The 27,003-nt window shown below is 46.5% G+C and overlaps 1 protein-coding gene across 3 annotated transcripts in view; it reads right to left on the reverse strand.

The window, feature by feature from the left end:
* Positions 1-2,300: 2,300 nt before the first annotated feature.
* HDHD2 (haloacid dehalogenase like hydrolase domain containing 2) overlaps positions 2,301-27,003 on the reverse strand; it is a 32,139-nt gene continuing 7,436 nt past the window's right edge. For all 3 annotated transcript variants that reach the window (XM_045296195.1, XM_045296196.1, XM_004702971.2), the window contains exons 3-7: positions 24,639-24,847; positions 21,105-21,189; positions 5,793-6,009; positions 4,034-4,097; positions 2,301-3,096 (exon numbers count right to left, since the gene is read on the reverse strand). In XM_045296195.1, coding sequence (XP_045152130.1) covers positions 2,993-3,096; positions 4,034-4,097; positions 5,793-6,009; positions 21,105-21,189; positions 24,639-24,847 — 679 coding nt within the window. In that variant the 3' untranslated portion in view covers positions 2,301-2,992. The remainder of the gene's footprint in view (positions 3,097-4,033; positions 4,098-5,792; positions 6,010-21,104; positions 21,190-24,638; positions 24,848-27,003) is intronic.

Below are 27,003 nucleotides of genomic sequence, written 5' to 3' on the forward strand. Positions count from 1 at the left end.
GTGCCTGCAGGGGCCAGGCCAGCATCAGACATGAGCCCAGTGCGCAGGTGGAGGAAGACGGGAGCCGTGGTGGCTGGCAAGGGCAGGGACCGAACAGCCCAAGAGGAAATCGGCACCTAACAGCGTCGGCCAGCTCTGCCAGTCACTGCTTTGCCTTTGAAATCTCCTGATATGCAGATGTGCGCATGTCAGCACCTTTGCCCTTGCAATCCACATCCAGTTCCCTCACTTACTTCCTATCCCCATCCTAGACGTTTCCCTGGTGACCCCAACCTGAGCCTTCCGTCTGCCATAGCGCCCGTTTCCTTAGGCTCTATGTGCCTGTCTTCCTCACCCAAATGTGCACTCCAAGACAGTGGGCTGTCCCCACTGCTACTGAAACACCGGACAAATGAGGCTTTTTTTTTTTCTTTTTTCAAAACGGTGTCGCCAGAGACACCCGGAAGCTGCATTTGCTCCGAACTGTCCACGGTGACGACGGGCCTGTGCTCAAGCACGCAGCTCTCTGCACCGAGCTTTGAACAACCGTTTGGACCCTCTGGATTGTTATGATGCTTTAGACGATACTCCCCCAAAGCCAGAGCTGCACTGTGTACAGAAGGTGAGTGCTGGACAGAGGCAGGCATTCACTGTAGCTCCGTGACCCTACTCACTCCCCGCTCTCCTGACTTCCTCCCCTAGCAGTGCTGCCCGGGGCTGGGAGCTAGCTCCAAACCACCCACAGAGCTTGGGTCCATTATTGCCCTGTGTCCGTGGGGGCCTCCCCTAGGCGCATCTTAGAGCCAACCAGTTTACAATGCAGTAACTTACTTTCTCCTGGATCTGCAGGCCTGCAGTCCCTATCTTACACACTGCTCATTTGCATCTGAGTGCCAGTCTGATCGCAGCTCTCACCCACTGCCCTCCTCGATGCCAACACGCAGGGTTTCCAGGCTGCAACCCTTCAGGGGAGCAGAAAGCCTCCTCTTTCTCCCTCAGTAAGAAAAGACCATGACAAGTGCTGAGGAGCGCTGGTGGCACGCAGTCCAGTGCTCTGCTGCAACCCATACCCCGGGGGCGTCTCTCTGAGAGAAGGGTTGTGATCTGCTTCAGCGTGGCACATGGCAGGAGCAGGGGAACCCACACCCGCAGAGGGCACGACTGGGAGCTGGGTCTTCCGTTTGTTCTGGCCCAATATCCTGTGTATGCCCTTGGCTGCTCACTGAGAAAAGGTGCTCGGGCAGAATCTCGCCAGCATGTGCTTGATTATGGCCCACAGAGGGCACGCAGCTGGTCTTGATGACGTCCAGGTGAAGGGCTCTTACCCAGGTACCCAAGTAACAGGCAGAAGTTGAATGGGACCCACCTCCCAGACACCTGCAGCCCCTCTAGCCACAGGATCGGCCTCCCACCTGTTCCAGTGGCCTTGTCCCGAGGAGGTCTGATGTGGGAGAAAGCTCTTTTTAGCCTCACGGAGGATGACCTTCCTCTGCAGAAACCACAGCGGAGGAATTCTGTGGACCACTGTGTAGAGCGCTACGTGCAGGGGGTCCTCATGCACCACCCTCCTCCTCACTACCACACAGCACTGACTGCTTGCCCAAGTCTACTCAGAGGATGCAATGCACTTGACCCTCACAGTGACCCTGAGTGGGGGGCGCCCGTGAACGTCTCCAGGCAGGGGACTTACCCATGATCAAGTGTCCGAGCGATTCCAGACCCACTCCCCTCATCCTGCCAACGGGGGGCAGTGTCTCAGTGTGGTGCCAGTCCCTATGCAGAAACGGGAGGCCAGGGCGCACCACCCAGCACAAGGGGAGGAACCGCCCCCCCCACGCAAGACCAGGCTGCTCTCTAAACAAGCATCAAAGCCCAGAGTTCATTAACACCAGCGCTCGCTTCAATAAGGTGAACGCCACACTGCCATACAATTACATCCTAATAATTCAATGCCGTAGAGCCCTGTAAAACCATTGAGAAGGCCCGGGATTACCACGGTATGCAAATGCACGAGCAGCAGCATTCCCTCCCGAGGCCCCTCGCCTGCGGGTTTCACAGGAGAAGAATGGTCCATGCTGTAAGCGGGGCTTCGTTCTCCAGCTGTAGTAACCGAGAACATAACCGCCGGAATCTGTCCCTGCGGCTTCTAACCGACGCGCCCCATCCTGTCAGAGGCAAAAACAAGGAAGTCTCGCAAATGTACAGTTAATTGGACCCCAGCGGACACTAACTTCACAAATGCCTGGTCGCGATGACATTACAGACTGGGTTTTCGTTTCTGCTCTGCTCCTGTTAATAACAATGTCTAATTAAAACATCTGTAAAATACTGATAGTTTTAATTTTACATAAAATTTCCCAAACAACTGTTACACAGTATAATAGGTATCTGCAATGAATAGGTTATTAATGGAAATATTATTTTAAATTAAAATCAGGGTCTAATTTTAAACCAGTCATCTCTGGCTAATGAAGAGAAAAAAACAAGTTGCCCGTGCTGGGACTCAGGCAGTGGCGCATCTAGCTTCCCACACCCACGCACGCAAATTCGCTGTCTGTCTGGGCAGGCGTAGGGGCTGGAGACCCATTCACTCTGCCATCTCGGCAGGAATGTCGGATTTTGCTTGAACACGGTACTGAGACTACAGCTTAGCTGGATGTACCTTTCACAGCATTCTTTTGGAATTTACAGACCACCATTCAACTTTATTCACCATCGGAACCCCACTGCTCCCCAGTAGCAGCAGAGTGGCAGTCCTGGCAGTAGCCGCCCTGCCTGCACTGATGAATATTTTACAAGCAGTGGCACGGAATCGCCAGCTCCCTTTCTTTGGGTCCCATCTTCATTTACAGACTAAAACAAAGGGGCTGAGCAAGGCTGAGAGGCTGGCTGCCATTCAGTGCCATTCATGCACTGTGGTGGTGGTGGGGGGGTTTGGGGCGCGCAGGGGTGCGGTAGGCGTCCCCTGATGCTGGTGTTCAGGTCGAGGGGCTCTGCTCCAGGTCCGGGCAGCTCACAGCAGATGCTGCAGGATGTGGTCCACAGCATGAGGGAAGCTCTCGCAGGTCAAGTAAGGAGGGGGGCTGATTTTGTCTTCGTCGGCTGCTCGGTACTTCCCTGGAAGGAAAGGACCAAGGACCACCCTTGAACAAAGGCAGGCAGGCTGGCACTGAAGCCACTAGCCCTACTGTTACTAGAGAACCAGGCCACGGGGCCTCCAAGGCCCTGGTGCCTGAGCCTCCGGGGTGCAGAGAGCTGCCACACTCAGCATGGGGCAGGTCCTCTGCTCTGGATGCAGTGGACAGTGGGAGCCCTGACTGGACTACCTCACAGCCGAGGTGCCATCAAACCTCACTGTTGATGGACTAATTCTCTTCCTGCACTAGGTCTCAAGGAAGGGATAGCGATTCAATCAATGCTCTTAAGTGCAGCTCAGGCCCCAGAGGGCAGAGGCCCCGGCAGCTCCCGGGGGTGTCGGCAAACAGCGTGTGCTGCTGCCAGGCGGGGACCCTGAGCTGGGAAATGAGAGGCCTGGGGCAGCTGGGTGGGAGTGATGGATGGTTCCCAGGCTGCAGGCCAGGCTGTGCAGCAGGGCACTCAACGGCAGGCACACTGCCTGTCCTGGTCCCTGGAATTCAACACAGCCTGCTGTCCCTCTGCCCTGGGACACAATCTTAACACCCACCCCAGCTGGGAACCATCCCACAGTGGCCAGAGCGAGCATGGAGAGACGTAAATCAGACAGTGTCTGGGCCCTCCTGAAACAACCCGAGCAGGTACCTGGTGACTCTGCTGACAGTAAGCACTGGGCTGCTAATGGCAAGGTACGTGCTCCGAGGAGAAAGATGGCGCGCTCTACCTTGCTGGGGGGTCAGTCTGGGAAACCCACAGCCGCAGCTTAGGCCCGTGGCTGAGCACTGCTGGCACCAGTGGGCCCGCAGACACAAACGCTGGGCTTTACTTTTGCTTTTGGAGAATGAGAATGGAAGCACCCAGTGGGCCCTGTCTGGGCTGTTCCCTTAGGAAGTGTGGATTCTGCACGGAAGTCACATACCGGTTTTCACCAAGATGCCCAGCATGCCGGCACTCTGAGCCCCGCCAACGTCATCCCTGCAGTCCTAGAGAAGCAGAAAGTAGGCGTGTCACCTGGGTCTCCCGTCAGCCTGCTCAAACAATCCCTGACACAGCCAACAGCCCCCGCGTGGGTGACCCTCACACGCTGGTCTGAGGGCGTCATCGCCACAGGGCGACGGTGAGCAGCCCAGCAGCAGAGCCCCGACGCTCCATGCTCTGCCACATGGGCATCAATCGACCCTCACCTTGAACCAGATTCTGGACAACAGCATTCTTTCCATTTGGCAGCTTTTACACTGAAAGAGCCAATTACAGCCAGTGAGTGATCTCAATTCAGGGATCACTCTTCTTTTCTGTTCTTCCTGTGCTAAGTGATCCTTACTTTCCATCCCATTTCCCCCAAAGGTGGAATCAGGCCTATTTATTTACTCAACAGGCCCTGTGGCTTTGAGGGTTACATCACACTTGAGTAACGGACAGAGGAGCCTGAAGGGAGCTCCTTTCCCAATTACTACTTGGGAAGGAGTGACTGTGGCGATGAGTGCAGCTAACAACAACAAAACCCAAGGACTGGAAGAACATCAGGAACATCGAACCTGACGATCGGCAGGACTGTCCAGTCTTGGAAACAAGATGTTCAAACAGCCACCTTGGACATGAGTTTCAGAATGCCAAACTCCTCATCCAGGTTCTAACGGATAGTTCTCCCCGTGACACCTAAACTTGCCTTGAAGAAGCAGGGGCAGAGGGAAGGGGGAAGGGAAAGGTGCACCAGGACCGGGAGCCAGAACGTAACAAACAGCCTGGCGTGTAGCTGGACTCTGCCATCCTGTGCCCTCCCCCAGTGCCAGCATCTCCCAGGAGAGGAGTTTCCAAGTCCCCAGGCTCAGAAAGTCCTTTCTTCAAACTTGCATTTGCTCAGGTAAAACCTTCCCAAGAAGAGAAGCTGTGGCTGAAAGCGGTGGTTTCTAAAACAGCAATCTCATTCAATGGCTCGCTGACTGACTTTTCGATGAACGAATCTAGAAGCAGGAGCGAGCCAGGAGGGCCCGGCTCCATCACGAGCTAGGAGAGCGAGGCCTCTGGGAAAGGAGCCCGTCCTCAGCGAGGGGATGTGCCTCTCTGCCCTTCAGCCTCCAGTCTCCAGAGTAAGCCCTTTAGGCTGGACCCTGGGCCTTCCTCCATCCCCGTCAGATGACTGCGCTGCCACCCAAGGACTGTGTGGTGGTGGTCGTCCCACTACGGCACCTGGGGACAGCGGTGCAAACTCTGCGCAGTGCACTGGGGTAAGCTGACTGCCAGAGGCGACCAGCCATGGCCAACATGCATCTAGGGCTCAATCCTGCCACTTTAAAGGGCCCAGGAGATTAATATCATTAGCTAATTGCTGCATGCTGATTGGGAAGTTCTTGCATGAAGCAAACAGTAAGGAAAACAAAACAAAATCAAGAATGTCAGAATTCTTTGAATGTAGGTTTCACAAATTGTCCAAGAGTTCTCTTCAAAAGACTTGAAATGTCATGACTTGCAGTAGAGACGGTCTGAGTTGGCCAATAGTCCTTCACACAACGGAGGAGTGTCTGACATGGAACGTAGCTCCCTGAGTAGCAGAGGGCTCAGCGTCTGCTGTCAGGGCAATGCTGGTACCTTCTTAGGTAGTGGCTCACCACTCCCTGGTACCACCAGGGACAGTGACTTCCCTCTAGCAGAGGTGGCAGCAGGTCCTAAGTTCCACTCACATCACCTATCATGACGGCCTCCTCGGGCTCACAGCCAGTGCCCCGCAGGGCCTCCAGGAAAAAGGTGGTCTCAGGTTTCCCCACAACCGTGGCTTTGCTGTCGGTGGCGTACTCTAAGCCAGTCACGAAGGGGCCGGGCCCCAGGGCTAGGCCGTCCTTCCTCTTGTAATACCGGGCTTTGTGGATCGCTATAAGCGGTGCTCCCTCCAGGAGTAACCTAGAGAGACAAGGCAATGGGAGTTGGCAGAAAGCAAGACTTTTATGGCTGCGGAGAACGTCAGACTTATAAAGTGGCTTTATTCACCATCAGAGAAACAAGCAGTTGCTTATTAACTTTTAATGACTCGCTCTTTTCTAATGAATTCACAAAGAACGGCTGGGAATTACACTGATATGCTAAAGAAAGGTGATAGATGGTTAAATTTAGGTTTGCTTCAACCTTTTACCTTTAGTGGTTTCCGACACTTGGCCCAAATCACCAGGGAAGGGAAATGAGGAGAACTAACCCTAAACAAGACACTCAAGGAAGCAGCTTCGCTTCAGGAAACAAGTTGTCTCCTCCGCCGACACCGGTGAGCAGCAGGCGGGGGCGCCTGGTGCGGCACAGCACCAGCCTCACTGTGGCCACACCTGCCAAGAACCCTCAGACCCTGGCTTCGTCTACCTCCAGACTGACCTTTGTTTCTAATTTAGAAATGTAATAGCGTGTTTTACAAACAGTTCCTGCAGGGGCCTTACCTTATCTTCGCCCCCGCCCCCCTTCCCCCTTCGGATTGCTTTCAATATTACCTCGCAGTGCAGGCCTTCTTCTCGGAAGAGCCTTTGCCGTGAAGCCCATCCCTCAGTCTTGGCCATGGCTGTGCGTCTGTTTGCACTCACAGCCACCGCAGGGGACAGTGCGGAACTGCCCGGCAAGCTCTCTGGGCTGCAGTCTTTAAGGAAGCAGTTCTCCGGCAGGTCTTTCCCTCCCAGAGCTGCTGGTGGGTTTGAAGTGGCACCTCTTTGAAGTGCCGGCCTCCCCCACTTCTGGGTCTCTAGGCTATACCTGATCTTGGCACTGCTGGGCTCCTTGTCCTGACACAGCCTAACCAATCCTCCCTTGTCAACGAAACACAGCGTTTCCCCTTTAGTTTGCTCTCCAGCCTCTAAGTACAGCTGCAGACACCAGAACTGTGACAGTGGGGCTGGGGGCTGGGAGTGGGTACTTCAGCAGGGGGCGGAGAGAATCACCATCAACATCAGCTCGAGGCAGAGATCCGACACACTTCCGCCTTCCAACCGCTTCCCGATTCTGACCCCAGCCACCTCTCCTGTGGCACTCTGCTTCTCTGCTGGGTTCGATCATCCGTTGCACGGGCCACCCAATGCAGAGACCACCCTCAATTCTGAGGTGTTATGGACTGAATTGTGCCGGCCTCCCCGACTTAATATGTGTCAACTGGGCTGGGCCATGGGTCACAGTATTATGCAATTATCCCACGTGTTGTAAATCTTCACCTCTAGCATGTTGATGAGGCAGGAGGATTAGAACAGTTATGCAAATGAGGCAAAATATAATCTACAGAACTAGATTATCTTTTGAGTCCATTTCTTTTGACATATGAAAGGGATTAAGCAAGTGGGCAGAGACTGGAGTTCCACCAAGAATGAAGAGCTGACGTGTCGGGCAGCTTGTGGACCTGGTGTCCCTACGCTGAGAACCTCCTAGATCCAAGGGGAGACTGGTGCCTGGAAACAGATTTTCAAGGACTGTCAGGCCCACAGATGCTGAATGAGGGCAAGGATCTTCCTTATAAACTGTGCAAGGATACATTTCTATTATCAAACCCACCCACCTGGGCATTTCTGTTACAGCAAACAGCACTAAGACATGGAGTTTATTGGAAAATTAACAGGTTAAAGTTGAGGATCAGGAATGACTTAAGATACAGGCATTTGACCAGGAAAGCCTATCAGTCATGCCCATAAGCAGGCTCCTGTCTGACCCCCAACCTCTTAGAGCCTTGGTCCAGCCTCTGCCATGCTTGAGCAAGTTTTTTTTTTTTTTTTTTGTTAGTTCAAAGACTGTTTGTTGGCCTTTAGGAGTGTTTTCTGGTCGAGTCTGACGGGGTGCCAAGCCCTGGCCCCCAAATCTGTTTTTGCTATTCCCTGGGGACTTAGTTGTTCTGTTCCTCTTGCTGTTCTGTTGCACGCCCTTAGTGTTTTGCCTCAGTGTGGTGCGATCAGATCAGGCACAATTTCCACACTGTGTCTCCAGTGTTGTCCCCTGTAGGGCTAGTGGCAATAATGTCCTCAAGGCTTGGTGGGCCAGGATGTGCTCCACTCTCTCTTCCTCCCCCTTCATTTGCTCCTGTGCGCTCTGATCAAATATGTCCCTCTCCCAGGGCTGCAGATTCAGTGCTGTCCTCTGAAGTAAGTTCTTCTGGGGGAGGGGCAGGTGTCCATGTAGTTGGGATTGGAGCCAGCCCCTCAGACCTCTCCACTGGTTCCCTACTCCATGCCGGCATGTTGAATTCACATCTTGGAGCACTGGGTTGAAATTTGGTCCCTCTTTCCCTGTGGAGATATAAACAATACCCTCCCCTTGGGTAGGTTAGTGCCCTGTGCCCCTGCTACCCATTTCTTTTTTTTTTTTTTTTTTCCTTTCCCTCCCTCCTTTTTAGTTGGCTACCATATGTATCCCTGGATTTGGTCTGGCCCCTGCCATTCTACCTGGTCCTCACCTCAGGAATGTTTGCATATAGTAGCTTTTGCTTGAGCAAGTTTTACAAAGCTCTTTAGCTCTGTCAACAAGTGCCCAGGGGCACATCAGCCCATCAGAAACCCTCCTGGCTGAAATGTTCAGCTTTCTTGTTCTGTGGGCAGGCATGTGCACCATCACGCCTTGTCCCTTGGCCCACGAAGCCCAATGTACTGTCTCCTGGCTGGACTGCTGCTATTTCCCTGCTGACCCTTCGTGGTGTCTTGTTCCATCTCTGCGGTTGCAACTTTCTGTCTTTTGGGTGGAGGAGGTTCTCAGCACAGGGACCCTGGGTCCAAAGAAGATGTTCTGCTCCTTTCTTTTCATCTTAGTTGTGATGAGATCTACTCTCCGCTCCTGGATTAGTTTTCCTTTCACAAGCCAGTGAGCAGCAAAACTAAGCAATCGCCTATTAGGGTTCATATGCCATGCCAGCACTATTAATAACCTGTCCAATTCCCATGGTAGGCTACAAGAGCCTTACATGCTTAGCCCCACCCATTCATTTGATGAGTTACAAAATGGCTAGGAAGATCACATAAAAAGATCCACTGCCGTGCAAGAACAAATTAAAAACAAAACAAAAAAAATCCATGAGCATCTCAAAATTTATCTTCCTACTCCATCCCCTAAACCCTGCTGTCTATCCCCAAAGGCAGTGTTTAGTCACCCAGCAGAATGTCATGCACACAGCCCCATATAATAGAGTGTAGGACATCACATGTTTCTTAAATTGCTTTTAACCAATGTAATAAATGATCTCACAGCTTAAATTTACTTTAAGTCATCTACTTAGTTAAAATACTTAGTATGTCCATCGAGGAGGAATCCATCACATCTTCCCCTTCACAATTATGAGTAATTAAGCGCTCTACTATGAAACTGCTAAATTATTCTTGTCAGTGGGCATGGAAATGCCTTCCTGTGGGAGATGCTGAATTCAGACATTTATGATTAAATATTTTATTAACTAAGAACCAATACTGGACGATTACAGGGCCATACTGTTAGTTACTACAAATTGCTCACAGCACAGGGCAGGGCCTTCACATTTATTCACTAATAGGAATTCAAATTTATTTCTGAAAGCAGATCTTGAAATGCAATGGCTAGGAAGCCCGGTGCAGCCACTGTTGGCCTTGATGGGCCCCAGCTGGTCGCAATGAGACGCCCACGAGTGATTTATCTCTCCCCATCAAGTCACCCGCCCCCACCCCCACTTATTTGCTGCTCTACCACGGAACTGGGATTCCTGCTGCAGCAGACCTCAAGATTGCTTTCCACTTATATGGCGAAACGAAAAACTCATTTGATTTAGCTCTGTGAATATTTTATTATATATTAACTGGGGCCGAGACTGATAAGCTTGATTGATGCGTGTACTTAATTCCCAGGCAGGGCTTTAGTGCCTTCCCGGGAAGCGCTGAAGCTGTGGGTTCCTCTGCATCCCTCTAAGTGGAAACAGGGTCTCCATGAGGCTGGAGACGTGCGCAGCTCTCGGGGACGTGGTTGCTGCCTCTGTCATTCGCCTGCACACGGTAAACGCTTTATGGAGTCTTTGAGGAGCCAAGCAGATTCAGGATGGGCTGAAAGGGAAACGCTTTCCAGGACAGAGTAAAAGAGCCTTGTGTATTTAAAAACATGTTTTATATATCAAAATTAAGGCTTCCCAGTGCCTTACGTGTTTTTATACTTTGCTAGAGAGGGCAGCCCAGGGGCTGGTTTTGCAACCAGAAGCCACACATCAGCAGACAGTCTGAGGGCTTCCTGACTAAGTCCACCGACATGCAAGTCAAAAGGGAAAAAGGCACAAATAGCTCTTTCTGGCTGTGAATTGAGGCAGGTAAGAGCCTATGCGTTAGAAAAACCTGGCCCGTGGTAGGGCTGTCATATAAAACCCTCAGGGCAAACGGTGAGAAACCCGAGGGTTGGCTGAAATTCACAGCCACGGGCACCATCTCGGAAAGGGGCCTTAAGGACTTGCACATGCCGCACCCACGATTTCAGTCCAGAGATACGGGCAGAAGTCAACAGCGGCGGGCGGGGCGCCGAGGTGAGTGCTCTTCCACACACACACTTCACTTGCTTCCAGAGAAGTTAACCTTTCTAGGAGTGTGACCAATGTCTTACTATTACACTGAATGGTGGGACATCGGGAGTGGGGGGGAGCTACCCAGCAGCGGAAGTGACTGGGAGGCCCATGTGTGCCATGCCACACCAGCGAGTCCCTCCCATCTCAAGGAAGTTGCAGTTTGTCACGCAAGTCAGAACCCTTCACACCCAGGATTGCTCACTTTCCCCCAGCACCCCAATAGCCCCATCCATGAGCAAACCCAGGAATTTCCAATTCCAAAACAAAAGTAAAAATAGCTTAAAATTTAGGAAGGGCCATTGGATAGGAAAGAAACAATGAAATTTCTATGTCATACCAAAATACAATTACAAATGAAATTCAAAATACCACTTATAATAGTCACTGCAAACCAAATTGAATACAATAATTAATTTAACAAAATGTGTGTGAAGACCCATGCTCCCAAACCTAAGAAAGTGTTAAGAAAAAAGGATGGGTGAGGAGGAAAAATTAAATGAACTGGGGAAGTATTCTACTTTCATGCACTGAAAGACATCTTATTGTAAGATGTAAATTCTCCCCAAATCTGAAGATTTAATGCAACATCAAACTCCAACTTGGCAGGCTTTAATTTTTCTTTTTTGGTGAAAATTGACAAGTGGATTTCCAAATTTATAAAAAACCAAACCAAACCCACTACTATCCAGTTGATTCTGAATCATGTCAACTCAATAGAGGTTTTCCAGGTCTGTAAATGTTTTCCCCCCCTCCCCCTCTCTGACCAAGGCAGTAAATATAAGAACAGATAGCCTCATCTCTCTCCCAAAGAGCAGCTGGAGGGTTTGAACCATGCAGGTGTGGTTAGCAGCCAGTGTTAACCTGACAGTGCCACCAGGGCTCCTTAAGGCAAAGCCAAACCACGTGCGGGCTAAAACAAGAAGGAAGCTAGAGGTGCATACCACCTGACATTCACACTGACCAGACACCTTACCCCGTTCACCCTGCAGCCCTCACCTGGCTTCAGATTTGTTGTTGTTCCGAAAGTAAAGGAACCTGGTTTGAGAACGCCAGACGGCCATTCTGGCATAATGTCAATGACGTGCACAGATGTCTCGGGGATGGGGATGGGGTGGTGTGGGGGTTGCCCACGGCCATCCAGTACCTTCCGCCTCACAGACACCCTCCAGGCCAGAGCACGGCCTCTTAGGGCCTCCAAGGCTGTCAATCGTTCTGGGAGCAGCCAGCCTCTTTGTCCCGGACCGCTGGTGGGCTCGCACACAGCAGTTAGCAACCCAAAGTTTAACCCACGGTGTCACCAGGGCTCGCTTGGGGAAGGGTTAAAGAGAGGAAAACACCTCCTTCAGAAGCAATGTACCTAGTTGGAGGATATGTTGAGAAACAAAAGTTTCACGTTTTATTATTTTTGTTTTTAATCGAGGTTTCTATCGTTTTGCAGTAATGCTTTTGGACCTACCTTCCTCTGTATCCTATTGTGCAACGATTTTCACCTGAAACCTTTCATTAGAGCTGCAAGAGTTACCTTGACCATAAACAAACCTCTCCAAAAAGAAAAAAACCAAGAGCAATTAATAATCTGATAGTGAAATGAATTCTGTAACCTCTGATTTTTAAATTCTGCACGTAAAGCTCCTCTCCTGTATATATAATGGTGTGCTTTAAATAACACCTCTTTTGGGCAAGTCTTAAGAATTTTCTCATCTCCAAAGTGTTTTGTTTTCATAGTCTGGACTTTAATTAAGAAGACTATGTAGCAGGTAATGCTCCTTCCATACTGGAAAAAGCCCACAGACACGTTCCTCATTCGAACCCTGCTGCCACACTGCTCTAGAATTACTCGCGCCCAGGGCTCTCACTACACAGACAAGATTCAAGAATTACAGAACAAATGCAGTACAAATGAGGCCATTATGATTTCACTATGTCCCCTCTCCCCTTTCTCTGTTTTCCTTTCTAATGAACTGAATACAATGGAGCAGTTCATTACAAACATTTTTTTTTTCCTTGAGGAGATAAAGAAAGAAGGCAATCCCACTTTCTACAGAGACCATTTATGGCGTTAATAATCTCTTTTTGCCTACAAGACAAACAAAAACCAGTCTCCACTTTCTAATGAGTATATAAAAGCACATCATGACTTTGGGAGGATTCTCATACTCTATAATAATTATAGGAAAGAAATCATTAACTAAGTTTCTAAACCTTATTCTTAAAAGCCTGTGCATTTAAATTGGAATGTCGAAATGACATTTATCTTTCCTAACAACATTTTGACCACTCGTCTGCCAGTTTGTGGTACTGCTGTGGCTTGCGTGTTGCTGTGTTGCAAGCTATGCCGCCAGTATTGCAAACGGCAGCAGGGCCAACTGTGGGGGCAGGTTATAGTGGCACTTCCAGAACAAGCAGGGTGCTCGGGGTGATCCACTGCTTGAGAAGCTGGTCAGTGAGCACCTGGGAACAGCAGTGAAACACTGTCTGATACAGTGTCAGAAGACAAGGGCCTTCAGGTTGGGATGGACTCAAAATACGATGAGGGAAGAGCTGTCTCCACAAAGCAGAGTTGACCTTGATGGATGCAGCGAGAGTAGAACGGTCAAGACCTACCTTTGCAGACGGCACAACTCAGCCCTAAGTATCCAGTAGGAATCAATGTGGGATGGATGAGGTCCAAATTTTGGAAGATTACAAGCTGTCAAAACTGAAATGGAACCCCTGAAAGCACATACCCTAAGCATATGTCCCCGTACATAGAGTGAGCTGAAATGGACTGGGTCTGAGAGTTTACCATGCTGGGAACGGCAAATTCCAGAGGAATGGCATTACATTTTTCATTATAAAGAACATTTCAAGATCTATCTTGAAGTACAACGCGGTTTGTGATAGGGTAATTTCCATAAACCTACAGAGAAACGCGTTTGTACAGTGAAACGTACAACGACCAAAAGAGAAGAACACGCGACAAGCATGTCTCAAACTGAAAACAACTACGGAAGAAATCCAAGCTCAAGCGGCAATATTGAAGGATTATATGGGCAAAATATCTAACAACACAGGACACTTCAAAAGAAGAATACACAGTCTCTGGCTAGACCAGAGGATGTACACTGGTACAGATAGTAACTGGAAACACAGGGATTCCAGGACAGATGACCCCTTCAGGACCAGTGGTGAGAGTGGTGATGCCTGGAGGGTGGAGGGAATGTGGGGCAGAAAGGGGGAAACAATTACAAGAATCTACGTATAGCCTCCTCCCAGGGGGATGGGCAGCAGAGAAGAGAGCAGGGAGAGACGTCAGACAGTGTAACATATGACAAAACAATAATAATTTATGAATTATGAAGGGTTCATGAGGGAGAGGGGAGGGGGAGGGAGGGGTAAAAATTAGGAGCCGGTATTGACTCAAATAGAAAGCAAATGTTTTGAGAATGATGATGGCAACAAATGTACAAATGTGCCTGACACAATGGATGGATGTATGGATTGTGATAAGAGTTGTACGAGCCCCCAATAAAATGATTTTTTAAAAATTATGAAAAAAAATCAAACTTTTGTTTTATCAAGTAAAAAAAAAGAAAGAAAGAAAGAAAAATATAGAGAGTCATGGTACCCAAAAGAACGAGTCGACATTCAGCAATTTCAGGGGTTAGCACATGATCAAGAATCAACAGGACGTAAGGAAGAAGATGAGGCCGCATTGCTGAAAAACGAGGCTCTAGGAATTGATGGAATTGCAAATCAGAGGTTTCAACACACTGATGTAGCTCTGGAATGACTCATTTGTCTATGCCAAAAAATCTGGCCAATTGACTGGAAGCTATCCATTATCTGAGGAACCCCGGTTGGTGTAGGGTCTACCCACTCAGCTGCCAACTACCATTACCTGTGCTACTTCCAAAGAAAGGGGATCCCACAGAAGGCAGACGCTATCAAACAATCATATGCAAGTAAAGTTTTGCTGATGACAATTCAAGATTGGTTGCTAAGGAACATTAATAGAAAATCGAATCAAGCTACATTCAGAAGAGGAAATGAAGTGGTGGATATTAACGCTATGTCAGGTGGATTTTGGCTGAAAGCAGGGATTATCAGAAGGATGTGAGCTTGTGTTTTATTCAGTATGCAAAGACATTGGTCAATATGGCTCACAAGAAATTATGGATAACATTGAAAAATTTGGGAATTCCAGAATACATCATTGTTCTTGGGTAGAAACTGGACATAGTACCACAGGCAGTACTTCCAACAGAAAACAGAAATGTTGCTGAGTTTAAAATCAGGAAAAGTGTGCATCAGGTTGTAACTTTTCACTGTATTCACTCAATCTGTACGCTGACTGAGCAAATTATCTGAGAAGCAGGACAACAGGAAGGAGAATGTGGCTGATCACAAGGTTTGGAGGAAGCTTCACCAACAAGCCGTAATACGGAGATGACACAATTTGCTTGCTGAAACCTGAGAGGCCTTGAAGCACTTACTGATGAAGATGAAAGAGTATAGCCTTCACTATGGATTACACCGCAATGTAAAGAAAACAAAAATTCTCACACTTGGCCAATTAGCAACATCACAATAAATGGAATACTGAGGAGGTCAAGGATTTAATTTTACTTGGTTCACAATCAACCACCCAGGAAGCAGCAGTGAAGTAAAAACTTTAGTGAGAAAATCTTTCTGCACAAGATCTTTCAGATGTGTTAAAAATCCAAGATGTGTTTGATGCCTGATACCTAATCCCATTGACACCTCGTGATCACACAGGCTGGTGTGTTTCTTCCATGTGGGCTTTGTTGCTTCTCAGCTAGATGGTCGCTTATTTATCTTCAAGCCTTTAAGACCCCAGATATCTTTTTTTTTTGACGCTCTATCTTTTGATAGTCAGGCACCATCAGCTTTCTTCACATTTGCTTATGTACCCGCTTTGTCTTCAGCAATTGTGTTGGGAAGGTGAGCAGCATGGAATGCCAGCTTAGTAGAACAAAGTGTTCTTGCACTGAGGGAGTACTTGAGTAGAGGCCCAATGTCCATGTGCTACCTTAATACTAAACCTATAAATATATGCACATAGATCTATTTCTCCATTGTCATATATATATTTGCATATGTACATGTCTTTATTTAGACCTCTATAAATACCCTTTGCCTCCTAATAATTTCCTCTATTTCCTTTTATATAAGCATATAAAAAATAAATATATTTATATATTTGTATTTGTACATGTCTGTATTTAGACCTTTATAAATGCCCTTTGCCTCCTAGTTCTTTCCTCTATTTCCTTTTACTTTCCTCTTGTCCCACTATCATGGTCAGTCCTCATTTGTGTTTCAGTAATTCCTCTCGGTTACATTGCCCATTGTGAATGAGTGGGAGTGTGGAGTGGGGACCCAAAGCCCATCTGTAGGCAACTGGACATACCCTTACAGAAGGATAGTGGGGAGGAGACGAGCCAGTCAGGGTGCAGTGTAGCAACAATGAAACATACAACTTTCCTCTAGTTCTTTAATGCTTCCCTCCCCTACCCCACTATCATGATCCCAATTCTACCTTACAAATCTGGCTAGACCAGAGAATGTACACTGGTACAGATAGGAAATGAAAACACAGGGAATCCAGGACAGATGAACCCCTCAGGACCAGTGGTGAGAGTGGCAATATTGGGAGGGTGGAGGGAAGGTGGGGAAGAAAGGGGGAACCGATCATAAGGATCTACATATAACCCCCTCCCTGGGGGTTGGACAACAGAAAAGTGGGTGAAGGGAGACGTCAGACAGCGTAAGACATGACAAAATAATAATAATTTACAAATTATCAAGGGTTCATGAGGGAGGCGGGGCGGGGAGGGAGGGGAAAAATTAGCTGATATCAAGGGCTTAAGTAGAAAGCAAATGTTTTGAGGATGACGATGGCAACAAATGTACAAATGTGCTTGACACAATGGATGCATGTATAGACTGGGATAAGAGTTGTACGAGCCCCCAATAAAATGATTTAAAAAACCCGAGATGTCGTTTTTGAGGATTAAAGTGCTCCCAAGCACATATACAGGTCAACGCTGTACAACGGCTAAAGAAGACCAAAGAAGAATGGATGTTTTCATTATGGTGTTGGATGTTTTCATTATGGTGTTGGCAAAGAATACATGGCCTACCAGAAGAACAAGCAAATTTCCTTTAAGTACATCCAAAATGCTCCTTTCAAGGGGGGAGGGCAAGATTTTGTCTCATGTTCTGTGAATATGTTATCAGGAGGCATCCGGCCCTGAAGAACATGCTTGGTAACTGAGGGAAGACCCTCACCGAGAGACTGGCAGTGGCGTCAGCCGTGGGCTCAACACAGCCATGTGCAGGGCCACTCAGTCTCTCCTTTTGCTTTACACGGGGCCACGAGGAGCTGGAACCAACACGAGGGCACCTAGGAACAACAGAACAGCATTTCCCCGATATTACAAGATCATTTTACGGGGGGCTCTTAACAGCTCTTACATCAATTGTATCAAGCATTATTTGTACCTATGTCGCCAACATTATTTTCTAAACATTTACTTTCTATTTGAGCCCTTGGTATCAGCTCCTCTTTTTCCCTTCCCTCCCCCACTCATGACCCCTTGATAAATTATAAATTATTATTCTCTTCTTATACCAACTGCTGTCTCCCATCCCCCATGATTTGTATTGTTCGGCCCCCTGGGGGGTGGTTATGTGCCCATCATTGCCGTTGGTTTCCCCTTCCTCCCCTCATCTCCCCACCTTCTCCCTACCCTCCTACTATTACTACTCCCATTCCTCAAAACAGCATTTTTTTTTTCCAAAACAGCATTTTAATAAGCTCTTGAAGAAGCTACAGAATCATTACCAAGGTTAAACAAATGCTTTATCCTTATAATGCCATATAGTTTTTTTCATAATTGTTTGCGCTGGGAACTATTTCTAGGGGCAAAAAAATCTTTAAAAAAAAAACCATAAATATCGTTCAACACAAATATTCTCTCAAGTGTTTTAAAAACTATTTTAAAAAACCTGGTGTGTTAGTTTGGGTTAACTAGAGAAACAAATCCAGAGGCACTCGTGTATAAGAACGATAACCCAAAATCTGAAACACATGGCCAAATAATTTGTTGTATTTCTTGAATATGTTGGACAAATCAAATCTTTTGTTTTGCATAATAACATGCAGATAGAAACAAATGAAACAGCTTGGAGCTGAACTGCTAACTGTGGTCCTCTTTAGGTGGTGGGTTACCGGTCATTTTAGTTTGGAGTTTTCCATCATGAAGACAATGCTTTTGTGATGAGATAGCTTTTAGTCCTGTTGATATTAAGTTCAGGTTAGACCGACTAGTAAGTGATCTGCTTACCCATTTTCCTCTGCACAGCGATCATCCAATTTAGTGATGACTGGTGCATTATTACAATGCTTGAGCCCTGGATTTCTAACTCAGGTCAGAAGATGAAAAAACACTGCTGAAAGGAGGTAAGACTGCTGAAGAAGGAATCAACTAGAGCTATAAATATTCCTATTGATACACTAATATTAGGGAAGAAAACAAGTTAATTAGCACTTGTACGTACAATATAACCACGGGAAGCAATATTAAATACTGCTTAGAGATACATACATGTATGTTGTAAGAATAAAGAGAAACATGAGAACAGTCAACCCTAAATTTATCATGGGAAGTACTTTTAGGTCCTGGATGATGCACCCAGGCAGAGATACGCAGGGGATATGTTGGGTTTGTAGTTCTTAAACTAACTGACTGAATTATAGGCACGCAATATATTATTGTTTGTATCTTTTGGTGTTAGGTTAAAAAGAAGCTGCTAATAGACCTTAAGATTTGAATATCTCATAGGATACAAACCCAAATCATATCTGTTCCTCAGAACTAGTTCACTGCTTAACAAAAAAAAAATCAATCTGCCCTCAAATCAATTCTTTAAAATTCACTTATCTCAATTTCCTTTGGACATTTAAGACACATTTGTAGACAGACCGTAGCATGCATTTGGGGGTGAGGTGGAGGCGGGGACCAAGCGTTAAAAAGCACAGTAAGTAAGAGGCAGTGAGATGTGGAAGGTTCATCGGGATGCCTGAAGGCAGTATGCCCCTTATGCTGGGATTCAAGGCAACTCGGTTTTGATTCAATGTTTATTTTCATAATCAATCTGGATGGTAATTTAACTATTAGTGGTTCATGTGAGACGTCAACATTTGCCACACACAATGCAAACAGCTGCACTCATTGGTTAGAAGGCAGGGTCTCTGTGGAAACATCAATATGCAAAGAAGGGCAAGACCTAAAATCCTTCTGTTAACTCTTCCCCCAGCAGTTAAGTGCATTTGTGAAATTAAGAGTTGACCTATAAGTGCATCATAATGCTTTCAAATGTAGTGTTTAAAAAAAATCAATATGGTTAGGAAAGTGTCCTAATTAGACAGCATCCGAGCAATTACAAGGCCGGTATCATGCCACCATGCAGTTTTATTACCCTGAGCCTAGTACTCATCTAAGACAGAGACCACCCGACTTCCTATTAAAGATATCCTCCTTCCCAAAAGACCAACAAAAATCAATTGATACCTTCTCCTTGAATTTTCTGGTTAAGGAAATGAATAAAGTTTGAGGAGGTACGTTTGGAAGGGAAAACCAATAGGAGTTTGTCCATTTCACAGGACCCTTGATGCTGGGATAGGTGCAGCCCTTACTTAGGAGGCGGAGGTGGGATAATCCTCCCAGGAAGTTGAAGAAGGGTGAGACAACTTTGACTAACGCATACCTTGGCGTCCATCTTTAAGCCATGTGGCACAGCCCTGACTGTACAGGAAATAAATACAGAAGATGGAGACTGGAGTTCATTCCTTTTCCTCAAAGGCTTCGGAAATCACAGTGACTCAGAATCACAAATGAAAGTGCATAAGGTGCCCAGGCTTCCCATTAACTGAGGCTCTAACCTTCTCTGCACCTAAGGAAAGGTGGTACTCATTCCCAGCAGGCCACTTCTGCCCACTGAGCTGGTAAAAAGGGCGGCAATTTTCAGGGTCAAGAGCAAGCAATATGCCCAGATGTCCTTAAGCGTCTTACAAACAGTCTAGGATATACACATCAAGAAATGCATTCCATATGAATCATACATAAGAATGATTCTTACAGAACTGCTTGTCCTACTAGGGAGAAAATGTTGTTTTTATGTCATTCTGGCAGCCACACACTAAACACGGAATAGGTGTTGTGGATTGATCTGTATCCCACAAAATATGTCCTGTAAACCCTAACCCCTAGCCTTGTGGATATTAATCCCTTTGGGGAATAGACTTTGCTTCACTGTGTTAAGGAGGCCATAGAGGTGTAGGGTGTGTCTTAAACCAATCACCTTGAGCTAGAAAAGGAGTCAACTAGACACAAGGAAGCAAGTGCTGATGGGAGAAGAGAAAGGCCCAGGACAGGAGAATAATCAAGGAACTGAGGAACGGTAGCTGAAAATAATAGACAAGGAGCTTCCCCGAGAGCAAGAGAGAAGAGCGAGAGCTACTGCTAGAGCTGGTACCTGAATCCGGATTTCTAGTCCCTAAACTGAGAAAATACTTTTCTCTCATTTCTCTCCACATCTCTGTTACGGCAGCAGGGTATTAACACATGAGGCTATTTAAAAACAACCAACGCATTTTTAAAAACGTGAACTCAATGGATCCCTAGGCAACATTTTGAACTACTTAAGTTCAAATGAGGCTCGACTGCGTAGTGCTCTGACGAGGAGTGAAAGGCACGGTGAGAAACCTAGGAACAAGGTGTGACCTCGCTCTGGGAGAGATGCACAGGTGCCCTGGGAAGCACGTGGCCGGCAGTGGGCAGCAGAGCAAACAGCAAGATGCACGTGCCACCAGTGAAGATGGCGAGCATCACCCTGCTTCTCGTGCGACCGACATGCATCACCTCTGTCACCGGTCATCTTCATCATCAGGGTCCAAGCACCCATCGCGTCCCACGGCGCTACTTCTGAAACTCTCCTGAGGTTTTCTTCCCTTCTGCAGCCACAACGCTGTCCAGGTGCTAGTGATCACTCATCAAATAATTTCTGTGACGCTGTGGTCACATGTCCACTCCTGCCTGGTTCTCTCTCAGGGGAGAATCACATCTACTGTTTGTCACACATCAGGTTAGATGCCATCTTTCTTTCTTATAAACTCAGTAGACACAATTAGAGGGACATCAGAGTTAAAATATTAATAACAGAAATAGCCACTAAAATTAAAAGTTGCAATTTTATTATGAATTTTTGCACCAGAACATTGATTATATAAACCAGTGATTATGACAATTTAACATATTGATAATTAAAAAACAAAAATGTTATTATATGCTATTGCTCTTGATGCTATCAATCCTAACATATTATCTAGGGGACCCAGAAAGCAAAAGCTCACATGGAAAGATTTCAGAAGGGATGCATATAATCAGATGAATGATAAAGAGCTAACACTTACCGAAACGCTTGATTCAGAATTGGGTAACAAAATTGTTCGGGTGCCAATCCTATGACCACAGCATTCGGATCACCTGTTTCTATTCCTGGGGATGATAAAATAGATGTGTATACATCCTTGCTAGGGATTGCAAATAAATCTGGTTTGACGTTTTAAAAGTTTTTGCTGCAGCCTTAATTTTAAGAGATTAACCTGCTCAGTGTCTTTGAAAGGAAAATAGGAAGGAGTCTTTTAATATATATATATATATATTTAATCATTTTATTGGGGCTCATACAATTCATCACAATACATAGATCAATTGTGTAAAGCACACCTATACATTTGTTGCCCTCATCATTCCCAAAATTTGCTTTCCTCTTGGGTTCCCGGAATCAGCTCATTTCCCCTTCCCTTCCCCCTCCCCCATGAACCCTTAATAATTTATAAATTATTATTATATCTTATCTTACACTGCCTGGCGTCTCCCTTCACCCACTCCTCTGCTGCCCATCCCCCAGAGAGGAGGTTATATGTAACTCCCTGTGATCAATTCCCCTTCTAACACCCCCTTCCCTCCTGGCATCACCACTGTCACCCCTGGCCCTGAGGGGTTCATCTGTCCTAGATTCCCTGCGTTTCCAGTTCCCATCTATACCGCTATTCATCCTCTGGTCTAACCAGGTTTGCAAGGCAGAATTGGGGTCATGGTAGTTGAGGGGAGGAAGCATTTAAGAACTAGAGGAAGGTTGTGGGTTTCATTATTGCTATACTGAACCCTAAGTGACTCATCTCCTCCCCATTACCCCTCTGAAAGTATAGGAGTCTTTTAGTATTTTACAAACTCCATTTGCATGGTCTTACTAGTTAGCTGTGTAACCAGATCTAAATTGGAAATTGTAACCTAGTGTTCTCAAACCAGTTCCAATGTCACTCTTCTGAAAGCTTCACTGATTACCATCAGCCAAAACAGCTCTGAGTTCCCCATGAAGGCCAGATCAATAGCAAATGATGAGGGTTGAGGATCTCAGAAGCAAGGGAAATTGGATTCTTTAATTGACACAGGGAGGCCAACACATTCTTGATTAACAGGGTGTGCACTGTGGAGTCTCCATTTTCCTACACGAGGCCCAATCTACTTCTAGTTTCACAAATATTATAAATAGAGCATGCTTTAAGACCTTGGCATCTGGTAACAGGGCTTTCGAGAGGGCAACCAAACAAGCACAGTCACAATGGCAGTTATTAAAAGCCCCATTACCATGTCTGTGGATTATCCACAGGCCAATCCCATCTCATTGCCTGCCTGAAGCACTTTCATTACACTGGCCAAGATAATTTTGGTGCCTCAAGTGTTAGACCTGTTTCTGGGTATATCTGATCTGCTGATTCCAAAACTGGCACCAGTTAACCGCTATCAGCTCCAGATTTCAAAATACGGCTAACATGCCATATACCACTCCCCACTCTGCTCCCCCATGAAAAAAGGAAAAGCAGGATAGTTTAACGTAGTGTTAGGTAGCCTGAGATAGATGAAGTGCACACTGGCTTTACTGCAAGTAGTTTCTGTCGTTATATTTTACAAGGTGTCCTTTGATCCGAAGATACACTTGAACAGTGTAAATTGCATGCATTGGAAATTTCCTTAAGTATCACTCACCTTTATTAAGAACCAAATCAGGCCGTTCCAATTTGCCATTTTTTCTTACAGGGCCAGAAATAAAGCGTTACTGTGCAACAGAGAGCCCTGGTGGCACAGTGGGTTATGTGTTTGACTGACAAAGTCAGTTATTCGAGCCCCTAAGTCACTCTGCAAGAGAATGATGAGACTTTCCGCCCCGTAAAGATCTACAGCCTCTGGACCCCACGGGAGACGTTCCTCTCTGTTCTCTCGCGTAATCATCTCACTCGTAGTGAGTGTGGTACAGGAAGTAGAGATTCAAATGTTCTGCAACCCAAAATGGGCCTGTCAGCGTTCAAACTCCCTTACTAAAATGAAAATGTTTCACTCTTGTTATAAAATGACACAACTTCTCCACCTGTGCACAGAAACTCTTAAAAGTTAGAATTTTTCTTATAACAAAGGTAGAAACGAACCTCACCTCTGAAACATTTAACATGAATTATCCATTGACTTCTATATATTAAAACGTGTCTGAAATGTTCACTGCATAATTTGAAGAAAAATTTAGATCTTCAAAATATTTATGAAAATTGCTATAAAGTCTTACATTTTCAACACTAAATTGCACTCACACCTTCCATGTATGTGCTGTATTCAATTTTCTCTTTCTTTTCCACGCTTTTCAAGCTGTGCTCTGGCTTTGCAGTATCCAATTTGTCGACTTTGTATGTATCACACTGCCTCCCATACCCACGAGAAAAACTTGCTGCCATCGAACCGATTTTAACTCAGAGTGACCCTGTAGGGCAGAGAAGACCTGCCCCTTTGGGTTTCCACACCTTTAAATCCTTTAAAGGCTGCAGAATGTCCAGTGAGTTAGAACCACCGCCGTCATGATTGGCCGCTCAGTGCATTAACCAACTAGCCACCATGGGTCCATATACAGCTTCCTCTGGAAGTCCCCTGTGTGCTCTAGTTACTACTGTATCTTGGAGACAGAGTTCTACAAGGACAGCTGCTTCACAGGCAATTTTGTTCAAGTTGCCAAAGTATCCTCCACAGGAGTTGTATCGTTTTACAGTCTAGTCAGTGGCGAGATCTTTTTAGCAAATTCAAGTCTTCTTTCATTCAGCCTAAGCTGGCTTCTGTTTCTACATTTAACTCTGATGGATAAACTGCTAGCTCTCCTGGTAGTGAAATTTTGGAGGTCCCGCCCAACTGGGACACCCCACTGAACTTCCCAAATAGCTCCCTGTAAAACCATCCTGTGCTTTCATGTTGACTGGAGTCACACCCACTCTTCTCTCCGAGTGTCATCTGTGAAAAGCCTCCCTGGGCCAAGCTCAGAAGGCTATTCCTTCTCCACAGTCCTCCCCCACCCCCAAGTGAAACGAGCTTGTTTCTCTCACTTGAAAAGTATTTCGTGTTCATTGTAAAGACTTCACATCACACAGACTGACCTATTTTTTCAAGCTCTTTGTTCACATTTCATTTAGTCAAGTTAATCCAGTGATTCTGGATGAAGTGAGTGTGACCTGAGTTATTTCACATTAAGAGACTGGGGAACAAATCTGGTGGTCCTAGCAGCATCAAAACCAAAGAATTACAAAGTAAACCAAATAAGCAACCGAGAGCGCCTCTCACCCAGTAAGAGCAAGTACTGTCTGACAAACATAAAGACACATATGCACATACACTGGACTTCCACGTCATGTAATATACTATGTAAGCGAACACAGCTTGCTTTACTCACTTTGGATTCCAGTCAAAAAGTTTGGAAAAAACACCAATGTGAATTCAAACTCTATCAGTATTATCATTTCAATAATGGGAGCAAATAAGGATAAATATGTCTGAGCATCCCATTTCCATAAGGATGCATAAGCAGAGAGAAAAAAAATCCATTTTTAAATCTTGCCCAGGTTCCCCACCTTTGAAATCAGGTAGTGCCCGATCATCAAGTAGCAGCATGGGCCGCACTTGTTTCTCCTCCACTAAATTTCTGGCTGCAGTCAGAGAAGTGAATATTTCATCTTCAGAGATATCAAACTCCAATTTTCGCAACCTCTCCAGTAGGTCTTGCTTGCTCTCTTTGGTTGTGTTGGTCACAAACTTAATCCAGACCGAGGCACCTCGTAACCTGGAGAAATAATCAATGGGCAGCAGCAAGTTTACATTCAAGCGCGATCACATCTCCCACTTGGGTAGCTGGGCCCCAGAGATCAGAACACGAAGGGTGCACCACCAAGTATTTTTTTAAGGCCAAAAAACTTTTAAAAACTCTGTTTCCTTTGGGTGGCTGTACCTCCAAAGGCGGTCAAATCCAATTAGGAAAGCCAGGTCAATCTTTTTGTGGGGCTTCTGTCCTTAAATGTTACTATGAAATTTTAGTAAAGTAAACCCAAACTTTAGTGAAATGCAAAATTCAGTAACTGCTATCCTACACATTATTTTCTGGAGCCCAGGTGGCATGAGCACCTAAGCACCTGGCTGCTAATGGAAACTGTGGGGGCTGAAAGCCATCCAGCAGCTCAGTGGGCGACAAGCCTGGCCATCTCCTTCTGCGAAGGTGACAGTCTAGAAAACCCCGCGGGGCTGCCCTCCTCTCCTGCGGGGCCTCCACTCGGTGACACCCACCCACGGAGGGTGACCTGCTCAGCCTCGTCCAACTGGCCAGCAGTGGAGCTGGGGCAAGAGCTCAGCTCTGTGGCCTGGGACAGCACCCAACCACCGCCAGAGGACGAAGGCCACCACAAGATACTGTCTGCTCTTCTGAAGCAGCTGAAGCCTGCCTCAGCCCAAGCCGTTTACCACATGCATACAGAGACATTACCTGGACAACTCAAAGAAAAGGATTTCCCCCTTGAGCCCCTTCTACGCATGATTGCTTTGATTCTCTGCTTTGCTTTTGAAAATCAATCTGGCAATCAGCATCAGAGAAAGAACTGAAAATACAAGGAAGCTTCAAATGCTTTTGAAGCAGTTCCATGACCTTTTAATTCCATTTTTCTACCAACTTTTTGAAGCCCCCTTACAGAGCCTCACCCTCTTCAAAAACGAAGATGGATGGTCTTACAGTAAATAATCCAAAAGCTAAAAACCAATTTTGATTTAGCTACAGTTCAAAATTTTTTATTAATACCTTGTTGTCTTTCATTTTAGGCTTTCCCTCAAAGTCCACAAGGCATAAAACACTCGGCGCAATTTAAAACAAGCAAAGCAATAGAACAGAAAAGAGACCTGTAAGTACTTGCTCATAAATTCCTATGATTAAATAATTCACTGTACTCATAATCACCTAATATTTGTGGGGCAGCTTTTCTGAGAAACAAAACAGGAAATTAAACGTGGTGGTTTCTCTCTCAACAGAAATTGATACTTCAACAATCACTGCTGTTCTCAAAATGAAATAAATGTTAAGTATGGAAACAACCACAATGTCTAATGAGTTTTGCGTTTCCTATTCTTTTCACTAGTCCCTCGACTTCCCTTCTCTATTTGTTTCTATCGAAACCCAAACTGGGCAGTGCTCATACAGCAGTTTCTCTGGTTGGGAACCCCCGCAGCGCGGCAGCCAGGGGATCTGTGGGCTTCTGTGTTCCCGGGCTGGCCAGCGTGCAGTTTACAGAGCCACCCAAAAGTGTCATTTTTCACCTGAAACACAGAGACTGTTCTTTAATCCAGAGTGGACTCTCGTCTCCATAGTACTGACCGACCACTGACGCCCTTTCCCAGGAAAGCTTAGTGAACAGTAAGCCCTCACCAAGGAGCCAAGAGGCTGCCCCCCCTGCAACTTTCTCTTGGCCCGAAACATGCTGGACGCCTCGATAATGAACATCACACACTCCGAGCTCAAAAGAGAGCTCCCAGTTAGGTATTCCTTTAGAAGAAGTTCTGTGGCACAGCGGGTTAAGTGTTAGGCTGCTAACGAGAAGATCTGGGTTTGATGCCACCAGCTGCTCAGGGGGAGGCAGATGAGGCAGTCCACTTCTATAAAGAAACCTCCCTGTAGAGCAGTCCTATTCTACGGAGTGGCTATGAGTTGGAATGTCCCAGAGGGTCCTGTGTGTCCCATAGGGTCACTAGGAGTTGGAACTGTTTTTGATTCCTCAGATGGCGAGTATATTCCTTGAGAGAGTGCACATCTGTGTTGGGCCTGGCACTATACCAGTCACTAGACCACTGGTTGACAGCTAACCCTGGAGCCCGGGAGTGCATGCTGCTTGTGGTCAGCTGTTAACCTGAAAGCGGGTGGGTTGAATGACCCCAGCACCAGCAGCTCCATGGAAGAAACGC

Source organism: Echinops telfairi, unplaced genomic scaffold (assembly GCF_000313985.2).
Source record: "Echinops telfairi isolate 266 unplaced genomic scaffold, ASM31398v2 ScPeMD7_7400;HRSCAF=8409, whole genome shotgun sequence".
In the NCBI taxonomy this organism is placed as follows: Eukaryota; Metazoa; Chordata; class Mammalia; order Afrosoricida; family Tenrecidae; genus Echinops; species Echinops telfairi.